Here is a 26,253-nt window from a genome sequence, read left to right as displayed (position 1 = left end):
TATTATCTGCTAATACTATAACATTGACTAAATCTGATTGGTTTACATTTGTGACGTCATATGTAAATTATATGCAGCCCGTGACACTTGCAGTTGGACCATTATGCGGCCCACTGGGAATAAAGTTTGAGAACCACTGTATTATATAATACATATATAAAATTATATAATAAAATTATTAAATAATACAATTTAATCTTAAATACATTTCATCATATACATTGATTATGTTCAGCTGCGAAGTTTCTCTGAATAAATCAGATATACGCGTATATACAGCTGGCTTATGAGAGGTCTGCAATCTGGGTCTGTATGAAAGGTGTTTATTGTGAGAACTGGTGAGAATGGAACGCTTGAGGATCAGGCGATAGCGTGTCTTTACACAGCGGCATGACTGAGGAGAGTCACGTAAGCCTGTTAGGAAAGCCCTTATATGGACATGGTTTGGGTGTGTTTTATGCAAATGACTTGTGCACGCGTCCGCTCATTTAGAATACTCCAAATTCACTAAAATAAGAACGAGGTTAAGAACAAATACGAAATAATCTGTGCGTACAAATACGAAATAATCCACGCAAATGATTACCCAATGTTTTTATATATAATCAACAATTTGTTAATATATAATATATACTTATATATTTAATTATAGAAAAAAAATATATTTATTTTTTATAATTCAATTATGCTGTTCGCAATGCTTCATGGGATTGTATTTTCTATCACTACAGCCATTAAGTACACAGTCTTGTACCTTTGTATTTTTGGCCGATTTTCAGATACTTTTTTGCTTCAAATAGAAATTTGTAATGTTATGATTCACCACGTAGCTGGTTGGTTGGTTATTTTTAAGAGTGTATTGCAACCTGCTAACAATGCATTCCTGGCATTTTCCTATATATTAGGAATTGGATTCCTATAATAGTTTTATGTTAAAAGGGTCATAATTATTTATTATTTAATTATTTTGTTCTTGAAGTTCACTTATATTGTTAATGAAGGTTTTTAGTTTGAATTCTAGTTCAATTTAGTTTATCATGCCCATTTCCAGCCTCTCTATGACCTTTAGATATAAACAGACTGTTTTTTCTCCTGTGCCTTTAAGATTTATGTGTAAATGCCTTATTTGCATGTGAAATGAACAGAGCTTACACACAGTCTTTCCCCAACTGTTTTTGCTACTTGGTTTCAGTAGATTGCCTTGGTGGACAGGGGAGGAGTTTCTGATCAATCGATCAATCAATCAATCAATCATCTATCTATCTATCTATCTATCTATCTATCTATCTTATGTAATATTTTAATTTTTTAATTTCATAACCTATAGTTCCATCTGAGTGCAAACATTTACATTTATTCATTTCCTAGAAGCAATTCTCCAAAGCAACTTTCCGAGCAATATATACCCAGTGCATTCAGGATCTATATTTTGTCAGTATGTGTGTACCCCAACCAGACGGTGCAGTGAAGCCTCATGAACCATGTGGTTTACTGAAATGGACCAGCGAGATACCGAATTTCACTGCCCAAATGGCTGCAACAGAATCTGCATCTTCTGCAACTTCTCTGGTTTTCCATTAATGTTGACAACATTTACCTTTATTTGGGTAACAGATAATGAGGTTGTAAATTGATGGGTTTTATCATGATAGATTACCATACATGCAGTTACATTCAGAGCTCAGAATTCTTTACTGAACTTTACTATAATTCTAGGTCACTGAATTGAATCAAGTCATAATCAAGTTAAAATCGACTCATTCTGAATGGTTTTACAAAAATTGCTTTTGAATCAATTCCCTGCTGACTCACTCATATTCACACCCCTAGTTGATCAGGATAAAAGCCTGAGGTGATCAATAATTAATGGGAAGAAAATCTCCTGCTTCTCACCTGCCAACTGGTGCTTAGTTGCGTAAGAAGAGTTAGGCGACATACGGCAAAGGGGGAACCGTATCTGCTGTGTGTGTATCCTCTGGCATCTCTTGCCCTCATGACTCAGAGTGTAAGGTGATTCGTCTCAGACACTTAAAGCTAATTGATGTGTGGGTGAGATCGTTGATGTATGTGTGTGAGACTGCTGTGTCATGGTCAGTAAAAATGGCTGCTACTGTACCAAGGTTCAGAATTGCTCTTTTTCTGAGTCTGAGTCTGTGAATTCAGTTGGCACCCCCACAGGATGCTTAACATATGTGAACACGAACATGATGAACACGCTCCTGAGCACTAATTGTTTCTCTGATTATTGACTCCCCCATTCATTTTCAATGGGCGGTCATTTTTGACCAATATAAGCTCAAATCAGTGAGGCCTACGATCAATCAGTTTCCAAAATAAATACAAAACCTGTCCTAATATAAAGAAAACAAGTTGACAAAAAGATTGAATCCAATATTTGGTGATAAAATAGCATAACAAGTGATTTAAAAATTAAAGATTAATTTTTGTAGGCCGGTCATTTTTGACCAGGAACACCACAAATATGACTTTGTGCCATTTTGTAATAAATAAAAACCAAAATAAAACAATTTCAAAACAAATTTCCGGGTAAAACATTAAAGCACACTAGTGTGATAAACAGTGCAAATCTTTTAAATAGTTTTTTGTAAAATTGACAAAATTATCCACAAATAACACTTTTTTTCACTGAAAAACTGAGGTACATAAGCTCAGATAAATGAGGCATACGATCGATCAGTTCCAAAAAGAAATATAAAACCTTTCCCAATTGAAAGAAAACGAGTTGACAAAAAGATTAAATCCAATATTTGGTGATAAGCTATTTTTTGTAGGCCGGTCATTTCTGACCGGTAACACCACAAGTGTTACAATGTGGAAAAAAAACAGACAAAAAATTACAAAAATTATCAAAAAAAATTTGGGAAGTTGTTAGACTCTGGGTGAGTAAAGTTAGCAAATTTTAGTCCAATGCGATAACATTAACTAGAATTTTCGGGTATGGGAAAATCCTCTCCGGGGTCAAAATGACCCAAACACAAAATGAGGGTTAAAGGGATAGTTCACCCAAAAAATGAGAATTCTGTCATCATTTACTCACCCTCAAGTTGTTCCAAACCTGTTTAAATTTCTTTGTTCTGCTGAACACAAAGGAAGATCTCGCCCCCCATTGACTGCCATAGTATTTTTTTCCTACTATGGTAGTCAATGAGAGGGGGGTGAGATCTGCTTGGTTACAAACTAATCTTCCTTTATGTACAGCAGAACAAAGAAATTCATACAGGTTTGGAACATCTTGAGGGTGAGTAAATGAGTACATTTTTCATTTTTGGGTGAACTATCCCTTTAAATCTGCACTGTACTTTCAGTTCAGTACTGTGAAAGAAATTAAATACTACCATGAAAAGCTATTTTAAGTATTTTAATACTACCAGCTATTTTAAGTTTTTGTCATGAAGCACAGCTAAATGTTGGCCACACTGCAAATGAGCAATTTTCAAAACCGATTGACCAGATATAGGCATTTTATATCTTTTATATCTTCTTTGAGTGACAGCTCTTTCCATCTGGCCATTTTCACTAAAACCCACAAAATAACATTTAATAATATAGCTAGCTAATACTTGTCACATAGTGATTTCATGAATTATAGGCTGGGAATAATAGCACAAGCTTGGTATGACCACTTGGCCAAAAATGACGTCCGTACAATTCATTATGTTTCATTGTGTCACGACAGTTGGAACGTGGAACGCATACATTAGTTTTACACTCCAGGCACAACTTCACAACATGCATACAAAATATTTAATATAAAGTTGAATAATGTGCGAAGAAGCCAGTTTTCCTAGGTCAGACATCACTTTTTGTACTGTATATATACCTCATGTAATAACCCATGTACTGTGTCTATGATCGCAAATGTATGTATTCATGCTAAAAATTAAACACATTTACATTTAGTCTTTTAGCAAAGGCCTTTATAGAAAGTGTTTTTAAAATTGGGAAATGCATTACTAAAAATTTAAAAGGTTAGTTCACCCAAAAATGAAAATTATGTCATTTATTACTCACCCTCATGTCGCTCATCTTCGGAACACAAATTAAGATATTTTTGATGAAATCCGATGGCTCAGTGAGGCCTCTATTGCCAGCAAGATAATTAACACTTTCAAAGGTACTAAAAACACATTTAAAACAGTTCAACTGAGTACAGTGGTTCAACCATAATATTATAAAGCGACAAGAATACTGTTTGTGCGGCAAAAAAAACAAAAAAACAAAAAAAAAAAACAACGACTTTTCAACAATATCTAGTGATAGCCGATTTCAAGACACTGCTTCGAAGCTTTATGAATCTTTTGTTTTGAATCAGTGGTTCGGAGCTCCAAAATCATGTGATTTCAGTAAACGAGGCTTCGTTGCATCATAACTGTTTCGAAATTTCAATAGTTCACGTGACTTGGCAGTTTGATACGCAATCCGAACCATTGATTCGAAACAAAAGATTCGTAAAGCTTCGAAGCTTCATGAAGCAGTGTTTTGAAATTGCCCATCACCAGATATTGTTGAAAAGTCGTTATTTAGTTTTTTTGCCACACAAAAAGTATTCTCGTCACTGTATAATTGTAAGGTTGAACCACTGCAGTCACATGAACTGTTTTAAATATGTTTTTAGTACCTTTCTGGGCATCTGAAAGTGTTAATTATCTTGCTGGCAATGGAAGCCTCACTGAGCCATCGGATTTTATCAAAAATATCTTAATTTGTATTCTGAAGATGAACGAAGGTCTTACGAGTGTAGAACGACATAAGGGTGAGTAATAAATGACATAATTTCCATTTCTGGGTGAACTAACCCTTTAATCCTCAAATTCAGGAATTGGGTTTGTATTTAAAAGGCACTCCCAGTTCAGTTATGAATTGCGCACAGCCCTGTACTGTACATTAGTCTCTGTGTTCCTCTCTATGGCTGTCTTTCTTCTCATATGTATCTTTCCTTTTCTTCTCTTCTTTTCTCTTCTCACTGCTGCTGACACTAACGCCCCTCAGACTGGCACTATGAGGGTAAGACTCCTTTCTTTCTTCTATCACATCATGAAGCCAATTTGACAGGCTTCTCTCTTCTCTTTCTTTGACTCTACTTGCTCACCCAGTAAAATCATTTAACACTAGTGTCGCTGTTCATAATCTAGATGTAACCTCATGTGAGTGAGAAATGAGTGATGTGTTGTTGTGATGAAGGTGATGGTAGTTTTGAGTCTGACTGTATTTCTCTCTCTTTCTGTTTCTGACAGAGTGTAAGTTGTCACGGTCAGGTCCACCTGCCACTATCGTCACCATTGATGAGGAAAGTCCAAATGGTAAGTATCTGTGCCATCATCTCCTCATGATGAATCTGAAGCATGCTGCTTCCTGTGAGTGGTCTGTTCTGCTATTAATCAAAGTTTGGCATGCGTTTTGTTATGAAGTTAATTTGATTTTCTGTGGTGTGATTCAGGATTTCCCAGCTGGGGGTTTACAAAGCCCTAGGGGTTCGTGGATATTGTGATAGAAATGTCAATGTCAGATGAAAAGTCTGGAGTCTGTAATGTTTTTTACGGAGTGTCTATTTACACCAAGTGCAAATAGCCCACCTTGTTGGTAGAGGTTATTTACATTAACTCTGCCCACCAATTGTCTGTTTTCGAACTCATTCATCTCCCTTTTCCCATCACATATCAGCTTGGAGAGGAGTTTATTTTAAATAAAAATTAAGAAAATATTCTAAATGTGGAAATAAAGTGTCTAATGGGTACTTAATAGTGGGAATAAAGTGTTTAATGGGTAGGGTCAGGAGGAGATGTAGGGGAGGGCTTTAGGGATGTGGATAAGTAATGTCCCAATAAGGCAGCATCCACTTATGATTTTAATAAATATAATCACATACACTGAATATGTTGTTATTATTGCACACTGTTTTTCTTTAATAATATATTACAATGCAATGAGGTGAAAATGGTATCTGCCTTTTTTATTGTTTTTGAAAGAAGTCTCTTATGCTTACCAAGGCTTCATTTATTTGACCAAAAATACAGTAAAAAAAAAAGATGATTTATGATTTAAAATGAATTTCTATTTGAATATATTTTAAATTGTAATTCGTTCCTGTAATGGGAAAGCTGAATTTTCAGCATCATTACTCCAGTCTTAAGTGTCACATGATCCTTCAGAAATCATAATAATATTCTGATTTGATGCTCAATAAACAAGTTCAAAGTTCAAAAGAGCAGCATTTATGTGAAATATATTTTTTTTCTTTACTGACACTGTTGATCAATTAATGCATCCTTGCTGAATAAAAAACAATAATGATATTTTGGTAGTGTATAGATTTTAATATGTACAATTACATCGGTCTTACATAGAAAAAAATAGTTTTGGACATGAATAATACCTCAAATCATGTGCCATATTGAGGAGAGATGAGCTGTTACTTTTCAAATGGATTTTCATCCAACAAATGATAAATCAAAAGGAAAAGAAAATGACGTCCACAGTCCCAAACCCTTCACTAGTGATTATCCTGAGCTGTGCAGCAGACAGGTAACATTATAAGTCCATTTCATGCTTTTAAGAGCTTTACAAAAAAAAAAAAAAATCTATCATGTTACAGTGCAGGGCTATTCAACTGGCGGGCCAAGTCCGGCCCGCCAATCATCTTCATCCGGCCCGAGGGCACCCACACCACTAATCCTACCCAAGACTACCAAGCGTTTTATATGCACGCCAAAACTCATTTTGCCGTATATTTTCTACGAGATTACACGCACGTACTATTGATACGCATTCTCATGTGATTGGGTTGGGTGGCTGCAGTGCCGCCTGCAGCCTCACTGTTCGTACCATGCATGCTCCTCCGACTGACCTGAGAAACGTTTTCCGTGCGAATATTTCAGCAGTTATTATGTGTGTCCCGTATTTCTGTCGACTGAACCAGCGATACCAATCATTCGTGAATTAATCATTCTTTTGTCTCTTTTCCGTGAATTGGTCAAACGCGCTTGCACAACGATCTGAAACTATTTGGATTAATTCGAACCGCTCTGTCACTGAATCATCTGAAGTTGTTTCTCGGTCAGTAACAGCAAATACAGAACAAATAGCGCTGTTTTCAGGTGTTTCACTCTTTTACTTTGAACTAAGCAGCACGGCCCAGTGGATAACGGAACAAAAGCTTAAAGGAGCTGTGTTTATTCCTGGTCACCATTATTACACAGCGTTGTGACATCCAGTAAGAAATGTTTCAAAAACCACAAAACGTTTACAAACCACAAAACACTCGATGATTAAACTAGTTTTAAATCGGATGAAACAGCCTCAACATTCCCATCAATGAAAACAAGAAAAACGTGCCATGAATGAAGATAGACGACTTTTAAATCCCAAAATCACCACACTTACAAATATTTACCATGAATGAACTGTAGTAACTTACCATGGATTGTGGAAATGTGGAATATTTATATTGATTACCATGTTATAGCCATTTATATTGCAATATATTTATTAGGTGGGTAGGGGAATATATAATTCATGTCTTTGTGAAGGTGTGTGTAGGTTTTATCTGTGTTTAGGCATTTTTTATAGGCCTATATAACATATAATATAATATCATTTGACAGTGGTAGTAGTGAGGAGCCATGTATGGTTTTACCTGTGGTTACCAAGTCATAATATTTTCATTTAAGCCTATAATAATTATAGATAAAATAATTCTTACCAATAAGAAACCCCGACCCTCCTCAACTTTTTGATTTGATAATCCAGCCCTCAATTGAATAGCCCTGTTATAGTGAATTATTTGTTGCTTGCAAAATAAAAAAAAAAATTATTTTGTCAGAATACACAGCTACTTTTGAATGGCCCTCAATAAATAAAGATGCTTTTTGCCCCAGAAAAGTGTAGTTACGACATATACCAGTAGGGGCTGCCCATGCTAACCTGCTAAACCTTGGGTTCAATTGATAAAAAGGTAAATTCTGGTATAATTGATTTAATGTGACTCAAAAGTGAATTTTTTAGATGCTCAGTTCTGTATCAAACTTCCCAGACGTCATGCTGGTGTCTGAAGCTCAATAGGCAGATACCTGTTGGTTTCCAAGCTGAAATTGTGCGAGTGTTAGTGTGCTCTCGCTGGAGCCACAGATGGTGTTTTTGTGTTGGAGGCACGCTGGGGCCGTTTATCACATACTGTATCTGCGTGCAGGTGATGCTACACCACATCATGCGTTTAAAAGGAGCCACTCACTGCTGTAGCGCTCAACGGAGCGTTTGACAACACTGTCTGTTTGTTGATACGACAGGTGTTGGCTACTACATGCGAGTTTACTGTCTGTTTCCTCCTTCATCCTTTTTTCTTTTCATTCCCCTTCTCTCTCCCTCCCTCCCTCCCTCCCTCCCTCTGCCCATTCCATGGGTCAAAGAGTTTGTTCAGCATCTGTGTGTTGGCTCAGGAAAGTGCATCGAGGCAGAGGCCTGCTGGGAAATGTAGTTGCAGTAATAGAGAGCAGTTAAATGGATATTTTGCTCAGTTTGCTTGTGTGTTTAAATAATTAGTTTGTTTTTAGTTTCTCGCTCTAGCGGACTATGATGAGGCAAAACAGCCGAAGGGACCCTCTGGGCCACTTAAGCAAAACAGGAACAAGTGTATCTGTTGAGGCAGTGATACAAAAAGCAAAAGAGGCAGACACATTTACCTGCATATTATTCAGAAACTCCAATAAAGCCCTATAAACACTTGTGCTGGAACATGATAATGTACAAAGCCAGTCCTATTTGGTTTGTAATTTTCAACACATTCGTATTGATGTTATCAAGGCTATCACAAGTAATTATTGCAATTTTGACAAAACCCTGTGTATGTTAGTCAATATACTTTTACCTATCTGACAAGTTGACAAGCAGAATTCACAACTGAATGTTAATAAGGCTGGGCAAAAAAAAATCATATCTTGGTATACGACAAAAAAATCATATCTTGGTATTTTTTGGCTAAATGGTGATATACGTGTATATACGGTGGATATAATGGTGATATACCCCTTTTTTTTGTGTGTATTTACTTTTAAACAATATTATTTCACAGCTGGCCAATGTTATCCTACAAACAATGTTCATATATTATCCTTATCCTTGGTTGTGCTATTTTGTCCATTCCATTAATCTCCTGAGTATTTCCTAGTTGGATTTAAAATTAAAGATTTGTTCCATAATCCTTTCGTTGTGCGCCATTCATGACAGAATACTGGACCCTAAGAAAGGATTTTTGCAGCATTTTTCTTTTTTCCCTCTCCCCCCTCACATATGGGCCTGTCCGCCGTCCAACTGCTCTGCCTCGAGCAGAAGGACCAATCCCTGGAGAACCACACCAGAGACTTTTTGGATTTGGTGTTACTCTCCGGACCACTCGCTCTGCGTTTTTTAAACCACCAGCCTCAGCGAGCCAAACTCCAAGGCACGCCCCCACTATCGCTTTCACCATCTGCCCAGCGGAGGACATCACCAGCCCCACTCCAGACCCAGAGCCCAGCCAGCCTCGATGCACGGACATGGCGCCAGAGCCCACCGCAGATGGAGGGCTAGAGCCTGCCACGATCACAGCTCCAGCAGTCAGGACTGAGCCAAGGATCGTCCCAGAGCCCGAGCCCGACGGATCGTCTGACCAGGTGTGTGAGACGGCAACATCATTCCACATTACTTGTGGAATTTAAGGGGAATGGAGGAAGACTCCGCCACACTCTCACCACTGAGGGTGAGCTGAAGCTGTCCTCTGCATGCTATAAAGAGTTGGAAGAGGATGTCTATATTAATCCCCTGCCCCCGCTGGTCCATCCAGCTCAAAGTCTCCTGTGTTTTCGTTGGTTCTGCCCAGCTCGAAATGTCCTGTGCCTCTGCTGGTTCTGCCCAGATCGAAGTTTCCTGTGCCCCCTGCTGGGTCTCCTGTGTCTCCTATGTTCCCACCCAGCCTCCCTCTCCCGCCTCCTCTTCCAAGTTCAGCCAGATCCTCAGCCTCTCCTCTACTGGTTCCCTTTAGCCCCTTGGCTCCTCCTCTGACACCACTCTATTGCGTGGATTTGCCTTCCGGTCTCCAGTGCCGCCACGTCAAGAGGATCCCCTGGCTCCTTGTCCAGCCATCGATCCCATCACTCCACCTTGGCCCATTGACCAGTCGACTTTGCCTTGGCTTCTCCCTCGGCTCCACCTGGGACAATCTTCCTTACGGCTCCACCTGGCTCCCTCGTCCCTCCGGCTCTGCCTTGGTCAGATGTCGCTCTGTCTAAGCCACAGACTTGCAGGCCTTAAGCTACACTTTGTCCCTCCACCCCTTCGGCTCCACTGGGCTCTGCCTTCCCTATAGGCTCTGCCTTGGTCCTCAATCACACCGGCTCCACTTCAGTTCATTTGGCACCCTGGCTCCACCTCGAACACTCGTAACTGCACCTCCGCCTTGGCCTCCAGGACCATTTGTGTCCCCCAGTCTTGCTGACTCTTCGTCTGTGCCCAGGTCTCCATGTCCATCGGCTCCATCTCCGTCCATCGTCCGCCTGGTGTCTTCAGGCAAGTGTCCACCATGGCTCCTCCCTCCCTCAACTCAAAAAAACAATTGTTTAATCCTTATTGTTGAGTCCTGTGGATGTATTTTTCAGTGCACAGTAACATTTGATTTAAACTTTTCTTGTTTGAGGTACTAGTGAATTGTGATAAAATGAAGTCTGTTGTGGGTACAAAAACTGCCAATTTTGTGATTTTTTTTAAAAAATGTCTCAGATGACAAAACCATGGGCAAAGTTGTGTGAGCTTAATGTTAGAGAAACATACTGGAGTGGTGTTGTTTTCTTGTTTTGGTTGCATTGGCTTCATTTTGGAAGGAACACGGAGCTGCTAGTAAAGTACACACTAGATGGGTGAGGGAGACAGAGAGAAATTGCTTGTGGGAGGAAAAGGAAAAGAGTCAGGATGAGATTATATAAACACTTGACATTTTGGATCAATTCAAATGCACAGAGATCTTGGCAGTCTATGTTCTGCTATATATGAGAGATACTTAAATAGATCCCGTATCAGAGACGATCCTCTTCATTAAAGGCCTCTGCATGTTTGGACTGAAATCAGAGCACAGTTGCTGTGGTAATACATTTGGTCTGAACTTCTGGCTGTACTTTGATCCCTGCATCTTAGACGTTATATCTAGTCATCAAAAGTGACCTATTTTAAATATATCTCAAGGCATCTTAAATATTAGAGTCCATCTGACCCCAGGGTCCTTCAGGGTTCTGTGTGGCAAGGATTTCAGTTCATAGCAGGCTCAGCTCTTAGAAAAATATCAGAGTCACTTTACTGGCCAATTTAAGTTTAGATCAGGGTTTGACTATTATCAGTGCAAAAGCGCACAGATAATTTCTCTTCTGCTGGGGAAACACTTATAACAAAATAAAACATTCATATAAACATAACTATACAGTCTTGAATTTAGACAGTCAGCAACTACTCAGAACACCCTAGCAACCACGTAGCAACATGCTATGCAGTACATTTTCATGTGCATGTCATATGTGTCTCATATTGGATAAAATAGGGTAATTCCGTGATAAAATCAACTTCAATTTCATAAATTTCAGAAACTTCCCCAGCTCAAATTTTTGATTTTATTTATTTTTTTTTTATGAAGAAATTGTGATGAAAGCCAAAATTTTAAATGTCATGGATATATATTTACTGAGTAATCTACAATTTTGTAGAGGGGGTCAAAATTACAAGTAAAACTTTAGAAAGATGGCAGCAGCACTTTTTTATTTTTACACAGAGATTGGTAGGTCTATTTGTAAAATCTGTTGACTTTAGCAATCTTTATATGCCAACGGTGACAGTTCAAAAATGGGAGAAGGCACTTCTTTTGTTTTGTTTTGTTTTTTGCCCAAAGTTTGCATGCCTGTACCTCAAGAAGTATTAAAGATTTCTAAATATCCTTTTATATTTTGTTTTTTTTAACTAACTTTTGGCCCTATATGGTTCAATTCCAGAGATATTGGGATCTCAATGTGTCTCTAAGAGTAAATTGTTAAACTGTGCACATTTTCAGTGGTTGAAAATCAAATATTGGTCACTTTGCATACAGCTGAGACTTTTTTTCCTTTCAAAGAGGAAAAGCTGAAGAACAAATGCAATTGTATGCAATTGTTTTCTGTCAAAACAATTGCATAGGACTGTCTGAGTGCCATAAATATTGTTTTGTTAAATACCGTTTGCATGCCTGTAATTCAAAAAGTATTAAAGATATCTCAATATGATTTTAGATTCTGGCTTTTAATAAACTTTTCTTTTGAAAACTTCATTTTCAAGGCCCTTTATGGTTCGATCACATAGATATGGGGATCTCAATACAACTCCATGTCTAAATTGGTGAATTTTACCCGTTTTCAATGGTTGAAAACCAAATGTGAGTCACTTTGCATACAGCTGATACTTATTTCATTTAAAGGGAATGACTGAAGAATAAATAATGTTAAAGCTAGAAATGTAGCTTTTTTCCCTCTATCAAAACAATTGCACAGAACATGCCTAAGAATATAGAGGATGCAGCAGACAGTGTTGGTCTTTGTAGAGATATTAAGAAAGAAAGATGGCAAAGTCCTTGGAGACACATATGCTTAGTATTACTTGCTATACAAACTGTATTGCAGTATTGCTTCTCACAGACTAGAACCAAAAGGTGAAAACTCTTCGATGTAGATGGAGATGGAGGATAAAGCACTTTAAGTCCACAAATTGCAGTTGGACAACAGGTTCTGTTTACATATTGCAGCTAAGTGAAAAAAAAAAAAAAATGCTTATTTACACCAAATACTATGGGCCCTATCATACACCCGGCGCCAGGCGCAACACAAGTGTTTTTTGCTAGTTTCAGCCCGACACAGTTATCATTTTCACGTGCAGCACCACGTTGTTTAAATAGCAAATGCACTCATGCTCATCTGTTTGCCTGAAAACGAGGTGTGTTCAAATGCATTGTTGGCGTGTTGCTATTTTGAGGCAACTGAAAACGACTGTGCCATTGACCAACAAAAACCTAGTCTAAAGTCAATGCACAATGCGCATACACTCAACATGCCAAATATTAAAAATCCAAGGATTACAATGTAAAAGGTTATTATCGTGTACATAAAGATAAAAATGCCTACATGTCATAATGGATAGTCATTGCATGTTTCAGAATGACTTATTTGCAGTAGTGGCGAATGAAATTGGCTAATTATTTGACCAATTGTGGCAATACACACATGTATTTAAACTGACTCGTCAGGTTGAGGGTGTCTATATTCCACCATGTAAATAGCAATCCGCCATAGTGCAAGCGCACCTGGCTTTTAAAGGGAATGGGAGATGACACTCTGATTGGTTTATTGCATGTTACGCCCAAAACACACCCATGACTCATTAAGAGACTAGGTACAACCCTTTTGGACCTGGTGCACCAACCATTTTTTCCATCGTTAAACTAGCAAAAGTGGATTCGGACACGCCCTATATGCACCTGCAGCATGCGCTTAGATTGTTAAAATAGGGCCCTATATGTGTAAAAACACTTTAAAAATATGTTACTTTTTGGCCATCTTGAACTACAGTGAACTATATTTGGATAGTTTTGGGTAGTGGGATTTCGTAGCAGGGTCAGTGTGTTTAAAGTCTCTTAAAACATGCTCTGTTTCAGTAATATGTTTGTTCTGGAGCTCAACATAAGCTCTTTCTGTCTAAATATAGTAGTGAGATAATAGTAAGTATTGCTCATCCTCATTATTTGCTTGCATTGCATCAGCAGTGTTTAGTTCTAGTCCATATTTGCATGTGTATGTCATCATTGATGCCGTGCATATGAATGAAATGCTTTAAGAATGAATTTATTTGAACAATTTAGAATCCAGCGTCTACTATATTCTTTTTGCTTTTCTTCTGCTGTTATTTTTATTATTCTTCCACATTTTGAACAGCTATAATGTTTGTTCCCTATGATGAACACTCACCAAACTTTGCATGCATGAAGAGTCTGTGGCTAATTGCATTTTGTGTAATTTTGGGATGGAAGGGATGTATGGTTGCCTAGCAACTAGCGGTTAAATTAGCAATATTGAAAACATCAGCCGTGCTACCCCTGTTTGAGCTGGAGACTTCACATGAGACTTCCTCTCTTCACTGTGAACAAATTTCCCACAAGGCGCGAATACTGGTATATAGATATATACTGCAGTTCAAAAGTTTGAGGTCTGTAAGATTTTTTAAGTCTTTTATGCTCAAAATACAGTAAAAACAGTAATATTGAAAATATCACAATTTAACCTGTTTTCCATTTGAATATATTTTAAATTGTAAATCATTCCTTTGATGGCAAAGCTGAATGTTCTGCAGCCATTACTCCAATCTTCAGTAGCCCCTTTCACAAATACAGTTTTTACTACTGGAAAATTACAGGTAAATTAAAGATACTTTTCAAAAATACCAGTAAATCGGTTCTGCCAATTTAACAGAAGTTTAACCATCAAATTACTGGTATGATGCTGTGTGTGAACAAAGAATGAAAATTACTGGTATGAGCATGTACAAGGTCAGAATGCACTGACATGAGAAGTCAGTCATATTGGAAACATGCACTAGACAAAAATCTGACCGTTGCGCGAGACCCTGCCTTCTTTTCAATTCATCGATGCTGCGGCTCTGCAGTTACTATTGCATACTACAGTAACTGCAATACTATAGCAACTATTATATGTCTCATGTTTTTAAGAGCAAATCCATGTTTTGTGTGATCATTCCCTTGGGTCTGTCACTCAGAAGTAAAAAAGAAAAAGAAACTAAAATAAAACTAAAGTGCTTCTCAACAAGGTGAGTGAGGAAAACAGTTCAGTGTCATTTCTGTCATTACCGGTCATTTCCGATGATTGCCTTCATAGAGTTTGCCGGTATTTTGGTACTGATGTGTGAAATCTTATCAATGTTGAAAATATTTATAATTAATACTTAATATTTTTGAGGTAACTGTGATTATTTTTTTTTTCAGGATTCTTTAATGGATAGAAAGTTTAAAAGAATATATTTTTTTGAAACAGAAGTCTTTACTCCCACTTTTGATCAATTAAATGCCTCCTTGCTGAATAAAAAGTATTACTTTTCTTTAAAAAAAAAAAAAAAAAAAAAATCTTACTGACTCCAAACTTTTGAACAGTAGTGTACATCTCTGTTTGGGGTTTGGGGTCTATTTAACAATAAATCCTGAAAAGAAAAATTAAATTAATTAATTTAAATTTATTTAAATTAATAATTAAAATGAAGAGTAATGATGCTGAAAACTCAGCTTTGCATCACATGAATAAATTATATTATAAAAAAATATTAATATAGAAATCAGTTATTTTAATTAAAGTTAATAATATTTCTTTTTTTACTGTATTTTTTATCAAATAAATGCAGCCGTGGTGAGCAGAAGAAAATTCTTTCAAAAACATAAAAAATCTTAGCGAACCCACACTGTAAGAGACAGTCTAAATCTCTCCTGTGTGTATGTGTGCACGCGCGCGCGTGTATGTCTGTCTGTGCGCGCGTGTGCGTTTGTGTGTCTTCAGCGGCCCCTGCCAGGTCCTGGATGAAGGCCTGATTGATATCTCTCTGCTGGCAGGAGAACATCTCTCTCCTCCTGCTCTGTTGTTATTTCCGTTCCTCTTTATTCTCAAGAGTTTATTTCAGGAGTTTTGGACTTTTAAATCTTCTCTTTATGTTAGAAAGAAGACCAGATCTTTTCTAAACAAAACACATCCAAATATATAAGCGGCACTGCATTTGCATCCATCTTTGTAGTTTTTGTTAGGTATGAACATATTTAGAAATTTTGGCTGATGCAGGTAATATGAATCTATTAATAACTGTTTTGTTTGTTGTTGTTGTTTTTAGTTCACACTAAATATCAAATATAAAATGTGATGCCATTTTTAGAGTAGTCAAGCATGTTGAATACAAACATTTTATTGTAATCTATTTCTGTTAACGTAATCTATTCCTGTGATTCAAAGCTGAATTTTCAGCATCATTACTCTAGTCTTCAGTGTCACATGATCCTTCAGAAATCATTTTAATACTGATTTGCTGCTTAAGAAACATTTATTATTATTGTCAATGTTGAAAACAGTTGTGTTACTTTTTGTGGAAACTGTGATACGTTTTTTTTTTCAGGAAGTTCAAAAGAACAGCATTTATTTGAAATAGAAATATTTTTGTAACCATCTAAAAGTCAGAGTAAAAGTATATTTGACCAGCGAAATGATTCTGATTGGTCAATCATGGCATGTATTCCAGTTAGCCACATAATAAGCCTTAATATTATTATGATATTATCTGAATGCAATATGGGTCTAATCACACAGATGCTGAACATTTAAGTAATTCTTATATTGGCAGATAACAATTTAGTCACCTGTATTTCATCAGTAGTTGCTCAAGACAGCAACTGTTTTTTTTTGTTTTTGTTTTTTTCCCCGGGTCTCCTCCTCAGTGAGCGGTAGATATTGGCTTGTGCTGTAGATCTTTACTTTCATTAAATTGTCTCGGGTCTGACTGATTCGTCCTGTCCTCTCTAATCATCCTCTTATTAGACCTGCACAACCTCCCAAAATTAAAAACGTCTCCCGAAAACAAATGAAAAACAAGCTCCACTCAATCACACTGAGATAACTCCATCCATCTGCTGATTGAGTAGCTACTTATTGGGCTTGTAAAAATTATTCACGTCAATGGCTGTGTTCCAGAACCTAGCAAGCTACCTATGTAGGCAACATGGCTTTCTCAGCACAAATGCTGTTCTAAAAGGTAAGCAGCATAGTTATACTGAATTCTAAGGTACCCAGCATTACAAGTGTCTTTCACAGAGAATGCAATCCCATAAAAATTGCATTATTTGTGGTATTATTTAACCCAATATTGTGTGTACTATGTTTGTATACTTATTAAGGCCAAAGTTCACTTCACCTCGCGTACATGAGGGCCAACGTACCATGCCCTGGGGGCGTCGATTCGCAAGGTAGTCGAAGAAAAACTGCATAAACAGAACAGGCCAGAACGCATGCAAGCTACAAGCGACTTCATACGAGAGATTGTGCTAAAAGGTTAGAAAGTACCCTCATTTGTACAACTCTAGCACGAAAGAATACAAATATATTTACAGAGGTTGTAACTCGTGGCGAGAGATTGCTCAAAACTGCACATGCGTCGAACACCTGGGTACATGCACGAGTCAAATGAAGTATAATTTTTCAAGGCTGTGTGTTCGACAGTAAAAAAAAAAAAAGTATACTTTCAGCTTTAGAGTATCATGTTAGCTTAGCAACATGCAGAGGTGTAAAGAGTGCATGAAAACCATACTTGAGTAAAAGTACAGATGCATTACAGAGAAAATTACTCCATTACAAGTCAGCAATTATAATTCATTAATTGATAATAATTTGTTACATTTATATAGTGCTTTTCTCGGCAATCAAAGCACTTGAAACATAATTTATATTAATCGTTCATGGAACATTTTTTTCTAAAACATTTTAGCTGGGTATTCTTCTAACATTTTTTTTTTTAAATGTTTCTACTTGTTTCAGAATGTTTTGGGAACATTCAGAAGTAAAGTTCCTATAATGTTTGCAAAATGATGAAATGGAATGTTCCTTTAAAGTTCATATAACCAAGAAAAAGTTTTAAAAGTTTAGAGAACATTGAGCAAAAACTTTTCATAACTTTTCATAAGTAGTATCTGATTTTAACAGTACTTAAATATTTTGTGCTCAAAGATGCACTAGTCTTCAACACCTCAGAGACATGCCAGTGAAAAACAAGAAACAGTGAGGAGAAATCACATGATTTACTAAAATCAAAATAAAACTGAACACCTCAAAATTGCAATAAATCAAGGTCGACATAACAGCCTCTTAAACGTCTACAAACACTCAGTTAAGTGCAAGTGCTCAAAAAGGGCATAAGTAAACCAATATCCTTCCAAAAGGTCTCTTTAATATAACGAATAAATAAAATAATGGAAAGTAAAATGAAATAGTCAAAGCCTACTTGCACTGGACATGCTGGTTTCAGCTGCAACCATGTCCTCATCTCATATATAAAAACAACTGCAATTCTCTAGCCCTAACTACCCTAACTGAGTAAGGGTAAGACGCACAAGATATAGTGCCTTCAATGTCCTGTAGATGGCGATATCACTTCTTTTGTAGCAGAAATAAACTGCTGCAGAAAAAGTTATGTGCCATGCAAAATGCAAAATGTAAATGTACATATACTTATTCAAAAATGTAGTCAAGTAGAAAGTAAAAGTTGCTAATATCTTTTATACTTAGTAAAACTACAAAGTAGCCAAAAAGATACTTAAGTACAGGAACTAATTACATTTACTGAAACACTTTACACAACTGGCAACATGCTCGATTTAAACTCTACTCAATTGTGTGTCAGGTCATACAACAGGGAACATTCTCAGAACTTTGGCTAACATTCTGGCAAGGTTTTCTCTCAAAGTTATGAACAAACCTTATTCCAGTAACATTAATAGAATGCGTTCTCAAAGTTATATGGTATTTAATAATGTTCTCAAAACGTTAGCGCAGAGGCATTATTTATATGAATCATTCATGGAATTTTTTTTTTTTTTTTTTTTTTCTGAAACATTTTAGCTGTATTTTCTTTTAAAATGTTTCTACTTGTTTAGGGAACATTCAAAAGTAAAGTTCCTATAATGTTTGCAAAATGATGAACTGGAATGTTCCTTTAATGTTCACATAACCAAGAATTTTTTTTTTTTAAAACATTTAAAATACTAGTCTGGATATCCCGAAACCTTCTTAACTCTACGTTGTTCTTAAATTATACCTTAAGCTGTACCTTAATGTTAATAAGTGTTTCACAAAACATTCTTAGTTAAGTATACCTTCCATAAGTCATACATTCGTAAGGTTGGTCTGGACCACTCTTAAGCCCGGAACACACCAAGCTGACGGTCGGCCATCGGGCAGTTTCTGTGCATCGGCCGACTAAGTTTTCTCAGTGTGTTCCGCACCATCGGCTGAAGTTGGTCCTCGTCGGCTTTTTTTTTCGGCTGATTTGACATGAATCGGCGTCGGGCCATCGGAGAGAGAGAGAGAACTCTAATTGGCTGTTCAGTATAGCAAACGGGTCAGTTCATGAGAATATAATCAAAAGAAAGCAAGCAAACAAGTAATGACGGCATAGACAGAAGTTTGTTCTAATTTTACGTCATCTTACCTGAGCACTCGAATGCATGAATATTTTCATAATAACATGAGCGGAGTGGAATAAAGAACGTGATCAGCGTGATTGATATTCAAAACGGTAAGCAAGCGCTCCTTTGTTTATGGTTTGTATACATGCAGTTTTAGTCTCGCTTTCCCTTTTTGAATGACGAATATAGACAAATATATCTGCTTACATAGACAGTTATCTCCTTTATATGCAGGCGCAGAACGCGCATGCTAGTTGACAGTCGGCTGAAGTTCTTTCGGTGTGATCGGTGTGTTCGACGCAGCCGACGTGAGGCAACCACACCGTCGGCTTTTGTTGCCGCTAGTTCTTTGACGTCGGGTTGGTGTGTCCTGGCCTTTAGATACCTTATCACTGTTGACAGTCTATATGAAAATAATTCTGAAGTTGTAATATACCCAGTGTTCAATGGCAAATAATAAAATGCAAAGATTTTCATGCAAAGAATAAAATTGTCATTACACTGATGGTTGTTAGCTTTTTAATTATATTATCCAAAGGTACATCAGCTGGCAAACCATTAGGCAGTAAAGGCTTAGGAGTGTATTTAAAGGGAATGATTGTAGTGGGGAGTTTGGTCAAACTATGGCAGAGATACAGTGAATAGTTTTGCTAAATCAAACACGGTGCCATTTAGTGTATGTGCACTATTTCATCCATAAAAACTTTAGTCCCCTGGCTACCATGTCAGAAGCTGCAATTATAAAAAAAAAAATTGCATGCCACAGCAACAAATTCAGCAGCTTTTAGATCTTTTGTCCAACTCTGGTGCAAAGAGGGGCAAAATGGGGCATTGCCTCATCAGATCTGATTTGTGCCCCCTCGTGCTCCACCGCTGCAGCTGGTAAGCTTTCGTAGCGCGCTAAGAGACAATGTTATCGGGAAATCCAGCCCTGAACGTTTAGAGAACATTGAAAAATATCTTTTCATAACTTAATGGGTACATTAACAAAACATTTTTAGAAAATATTTTTGTTAGTTGCTGCCTACACTGTAAAAAAAATATTTTCTGAAGTAAATAAATAGTAAATAAAAGATTATTGAAGTATGTTTTACAATAAAGTACTTAGTCTTTCTACTTCAAAATGTCATGTTACTTGCAGAATCCTTGTAATTATTTGTTAAATTTACTAGACATTTCTAATTGAAAATTGTTTCTACACCATTTTTTTTCAGTGTATTTAGTGTTTCAAATCAGTTACTTATATTGTTCAATATTAGTTCGATACCTATGTAGGTTGTGGACAGAAGGCAGCTCACTAGGTTTTGGAACGAAGCCATTGTTGACCTAATATTTCTAGGTGAATTGCAGTACATCAATCTGTCTCTGCTTCAGAAGGCGTCACAATTCTCTGCTTTTCTTCCACTTGTTGACTGTGGCCATCACACCCAGTCTGTTCTCCTTTTGTGCTTTTTGTCTTCTTCTCTATGGATGGATGGATGGTGTGACTCTGACATTTAGCTGATAATTGGAAGCAGGATGACTTTAACCAAATCATGATGTGAAAGCCACACGGAGGCTGGCACATGAGTCTACACAGCTGTTCACGGCAGCTTGGCGGCATTTTATGCTTGTGAAAACAGCCATTAACATCTTTTCCACAAATCACTCTTTTGCATAATTCTGAAGGTGAGATCTTATCATCTTGAGTTCAAGATGTTGATGGTTGCAGTTCTGAGGTGGAAACTCTTAAGCTTCAAGGGAAAGGTCTGTTCCTGCGGTCTGATTATTCACACACAAACACACACACACACTGTGTTATGGTAATGACAGCAATCAGTCTCTCTTATTAATAGGTCAGTGTGACAGTGGGGTTCAGTTTTTCTAATGTCACATGACAGAGGATACACAACAAAGTGTATCCTTTTCACACAAATCTCTCTCTCTTTCCCCCTCAGGTGACTCGTGTGACTCTGTGAATTTCTCTGTAAATGCTAATCTGTCTTTCTATGAATACTCATTTGCTAGCTTCTGGCAGATGGCTGTACGCATCGATTTGCGGCAGAAGAGTAACCTCTGACCCGACACATGACATAATGACGAACGTGGAAGCACAGAGGATAGAGCAAAATAATACACCGGTCACGAATTAGAAGTCTAAAATGATCATTTTTAAATAGAAATGTTGGAGGATTTCGATATAAGAGAAGAGGAGCTTGGGTTTTGTTGCCCAGCCCTATTTGTTTGAACTGCAAAAGGCATCTAAACGTACTCTAATCATACACCTACGTCATACATCGCATCAGGGGTTACTCATTTGGCGCAAGTCTACTTGTGCAGTATACATACAATCATCCGCCAGAAGCTAATTATTTGAATTTATAAAGTTTTAATTTTTCTTACAAAAACTGATCGCTTCGCTTCAAAAGGCCTTTATTAACCCCCTGGAGCTGTATGGATTATTTTTTATAATGGATGGATTAATTTTTTGGGGGCTTCAAAATCTGGCCTTCCTTTCACTACCATTATAAAGCTTGGAAGAGCAAGGATATTTTTAAATATATCTCCGATTGTGTTCATCTGAAGGAAGATAGTTATGTACACCTAGGATGGTTTGAGGGTGAGTAAGTCATGGGATAATTTTCATTTTTGGGTGAAATATCCCTTTAAAGGTACAATACTAACTGAATGTGTCTCCTGAAAGCATATACTGAAATCACAAGAAATAAATTGATAAATTCTAATTTTCATAAAGAAAATGAAGCAGTTTGGATCGTGACAAGAAATGTGAGATTCTGGAAACGAGATCTAAATTTAGCAGGATCTGTTGGGTTAGGAAGAAAATCATTATTAGCAGATAGCGGGTGAACAGAGAGTGAATTTTAAGTGGGAACAGGACGAAAAAACAGTCCTGCGCATAACTCAAATTTGAGGAACATGATAAAGGTGTTGCTGCAGGGCTTCCAAATTCCCCAGATCTCAATCCAATTGAGCATCTGTGGGATGTGCTGGACCAAAAAGTTTGAACCATGGCAGCTCCACCTTGCCACCTGAAGAATCTGCTGCTAACTTCTTGGTGTCAGAGACCACAGGACAACTTCAGGGGTCTTGTAGAGTTCATTACTCTGTGGATCGGTGCTGTTTTGGCAGCACGTTAAGGACCAACAGCATATTGGGCAGGTGGTCATAATGTTTTGGCTCATCTGTGTATATATTCATGAGTTTGCACTTACATGTAACCGGTTTGGCCCGAATCCAGAGTACTCCCCTTGTTCCTAGCTGGGATAGGAATAATCAAGAGTGAGGGACTGTTGTGGAAAAGAGGAAAGTCTGATATATATATATATATATATAGAGTCGACCTCCTCTCGTGCTGATTGGGTTGATTATCCTGAACTTTGTTAATAAAACATCAGCAAGAAAAAATGTGAACATGTATTTATTTTAAATATTGACTAGCATTTCATGTAATCTCTTTGCAATCTAAGAGATACAATCGCAATATTAAATAGATCCTATTTATATATTTATTTCTTTCATGTGCGTTCTTTCCCTTTGCATCTTCATTTTTTCCAGTTTATTAGTTTTATATATTGGCAGAAATGTTGAATCTGTGGTACCGAACTTCAGTAATGATTTTACACTTTCCCCATGCAGTCTCCTGCACACAGGCAGTAAGGGACCATCACTCTTAAATGAGCTCCAGGTCCTCTAGGGGTCTGAGGAGATGGCACCATACAACTCCCAAAGGAGCTTTACACTTCAAAATAAGATTACCCTCTCCTGATGTATTTAACTCTGGGACTTTACGGAGGAAGTCACACATCATCGTGTGTGTAAGAGAAAGAAGAAAAAGTCTTGTATCGACTTGGAGAAGATTTTAGAGGTCTTTTGGAATGCTGGTTTTAAGGGTTAGGGGTTAGACTGCCTACCACAGACTGTGTGTGTGGTTCGGGTAAACCCTACGTTATGTTATTATATAATTACAAAGATGGCAATATCCGAAATCCTTGTCCTTGTGGGGACCTTTTTTTTGGCTCCCATGAGAAAAACAGCTTATTAATCGTACTAAGTGGTGTTTTTTGAAAATGTAAAAATGCAGACAGTTTACTGGGATGGGTAGGTTTAGGGTTAGGGGATAGAATATAGTTTGTACAGTGTGTGTGTGTGTGTGTGTGTGTGTGTGTGTGTGTGTGTGTGTGTGTGTGTGTGTGTGTGTGTTTGTGGGTGTGTGTGTGTGTGCGCGCACATTTTTGTTATTTATGAGGACACAAATTTGTATAATGACATGGGTATTACATGGTATTACGACGTAAACATGAAATATGAGGACATTTCATGAGTTCTCATATTTAAAAACATACTAAACAATGTTTTTTTAAAAATGTAAAAATACAGAAGGTTTTCTGTGATGGGTAGGTTTAGAAGTAGGGGTAGTGTAGGGGGATAGAATGTACAGTTTGTACAGTATAAGAACCATTATGCCTATGGAATGTCCTCACTTTGATAGCAAAACAAACCTGTGTGTGTGTGTGTGTGTGTGTGTGTGTGTGTGTGTGTGTGTGTGTGTGTCTGTGTGTCTGTGTGTGTGTGTATTTTGATCATCATGACCCAAAGGAACCTTTTATTGCCAAGAGGTTGCCCTTTTATAGCTTAATAATGCTCACAGTTATGTTGTATTGAAGTATCATTTTTGTCTCAGATGTTTCTTCTAAAATTCCTTATGCGAAAAGAAAATAGACATGTATACACTAAAAGTACAGAGCTATAAAATTAATGTAAATAGCATAGCTCAGATAATTGGTTTTGGAAGATTTCTATGATAAATATTTAAGTTCATATTGAGATCTCTGCCTTTTTAGTGCAGGCTTTAATATCTTGTGCTCTGATTTACTTTAATATGAAATTATTATTATTATTACAATTATTATTATTATTAATTTCAAATATTTATACATTTAAAATAATACTAACATGATTTATATAAATTTAAAGTCAAAATAATTGATAATTTTATAAACTTATTTAAATACTAAGTTTTTTTTTCTTCACATAAATGTTGTTGATTGCCATAAATACAGTCACATGACCACTTTTATGACTACTTTTAGCACTCAGGTGTAGCTTTTTTTATAGTTTATGAGTGTTAATAAGTGTCTCATTTATGTTTTTTTGAAGTATCAAATAGAAATATTTCTGTTTACAGAAGTATTTGGGTTCATATTGAGATTCGACTTCGGTAGTTTGGCAAATATGAGTTGAGTTTATGACAAACTTTTATGATATTGTCAAACTATTATGATATTGATATGATTTTTTTTTTTTTTTTTTCTGGAGCTGAACAGTATAAATCGCTGCTTAATTCTTTCTAACATCTCACAGTGTTTTTAGTTTGGAACGACACAATATAATGATGAGGATTAAGTAGAAGTTTCTATGAAGTCGCCATTTAATCTCATTGCTGTCTAGAGAAACAACAAGACAAACCATTTGATTATTTTCTATTCTTTGGGGAGTCTTGCAGTGTCATTTGAATATAATCTAATTTTTGTGCTCTATGATGGAAGGGTACTGATTGCTTGCAGTTGTCCTGAAAGATTGAATGCTATAGCCAGTTACACAACCCCATGCTGTAATGATTTTGTGACAGTAGGACTCTTCTGCAGAGGCAGATGACGAACAACGATTTTTATCAATAGGGTAACGTGATGTTCTAGGATTTTCACATCAAATTCGATTTCTCTCCTAATCGATTCTTGTGGATTTCATATCCTTCCTGCAGTTCACACACACAAGCTTCAGGCCTCTTTTAATAGAGCTCAGCCTCATGAGGCGTCTGAACACAATACAATCACACGCACACATACACACACAACAGGAGGATGACAGCTCATTTCTGCATTCAAATAAGCATCCTCTTCGTTCAGTTTAAATTGGACCTGCTTTCCCTGTCAACAACAGTGTCCTGTCTCGGATTTTTTCGTTTTAAAACTGATTGGCACAAACTTCTTTGGCTGGCACAAGGCACAACAGATGAGTTGGCAGAGAATAATAATTTCTAAAGAAAGTGCGAGTGGTGCTTGCCCCTACGAAACTCGCCGCCATGAGACAAGGGTGGTTGCCAGGTTGTTGCTATGTGGTTGGTAAGGTGTTCTGAGTAGTTTTAGTGTATTGCTATGCAGTTACTAGGATTGCTGAGTCTCAGTCATGCTGAAAAAACATCTTAAACCAACTTAAGCTTTTCTTTTCTTTTTTTGTCTTAGCAATTAGAGCTGCACGATTAATAAAAATAAAACCAAAATCTCAGAATGGTTTAGTGAGATAATCAAATCGCAAAGGCTGTATTTATTTAACCCTTAAAAAACTACAGAGATCATATTGGGGGCACCTGACTCGCCTGTACTTTTCTTTATTTTTCTAACCCATTCTAGCAGTCAGCATCAAGTGCCATATATCATTTTAAATAGGAGAACTTGAAGTTTTAATCTGGCTCATTTAAAGTTCCAATTTTACATTTATTTTGTCTGAGAATTGATGAAATTTCCAGAATTAAGAAAAACACCAGCAAAATGTGTTTTTTTTTTTTGTTTTTTTTTTTTGAGAACATTGAAAAACTGTAAACTAAAACAAAACCTCCTGAAGTTTGGATTTTTTCCTTTAGAAAGTGATACTTGGATGTGCTAGACTTCCAGATGTTTTTTTTAGACTTCCAGAAATTTTGTCTACTTGTTACAATCCCTAAGCAAGTTTTAGCCATTTATTACAACATTCATTCAAAAAAAAAAAAAAAAAAATGAATTGTTGGATTTACTTGAAGAAGTACTGTCAAGTGGTTCCCCTCAACTATATTGAGTAATTTGTACAAATAACAATTTAGTTGTATGAACAAAAGAAATTCAAGTAAAGCTGACAAAATTTCTTTGAGTAAAGACAAATCATTTGAATTTACATAATATTTATATGTGCAGTTTACATAATACGTAAGGTGAACACATTTATTG

At 36.8% G+C, this 26,253-nt stretch overlaps 1 protein-coding gene across 1 annotated transcript in view; it reads left to right on the top strand.

Annotated features, from left to right (window-relative positions):
- pcdh15a (protocadherin-related 15a) overlaps positions 1-26,253 on the top strand; it is a 256,854-nt gene that overhangs the window by 59,229 nt on the left and 171,372 nt on the right. The window contains 2 exon segments of the mRNA XM_051918041.1: positions 5,011-5,025; positions 5,256-5,321. Of these exon segments, the coding sequence (XP_051774001.1) occupies positions 5,011-5,025; positions 5,256-5,321 (81 nt within the window).

The sequence above is a fragment of the Ctenopharyngodon idella genome, chromosome 13 (genome assembly GCF_019924925.1).
Source record: "Ctenopharyngodon idella isolate HZGC_01 chromosome 13, HZGC01, whole genome shotgun sequence".
NCBI classification, from domain to species: Eukaryota; Metazoa; Chordata; class Actinopteri; order Cypriniformes; family Xenocyprididae; genus Ctenopharyngodon; species Ctenopharyngodon idella.
Note: the sequence above shows the minus strand (reverse complement) of the source record. Positions and strands in the feature narration are given on the sequence as shown.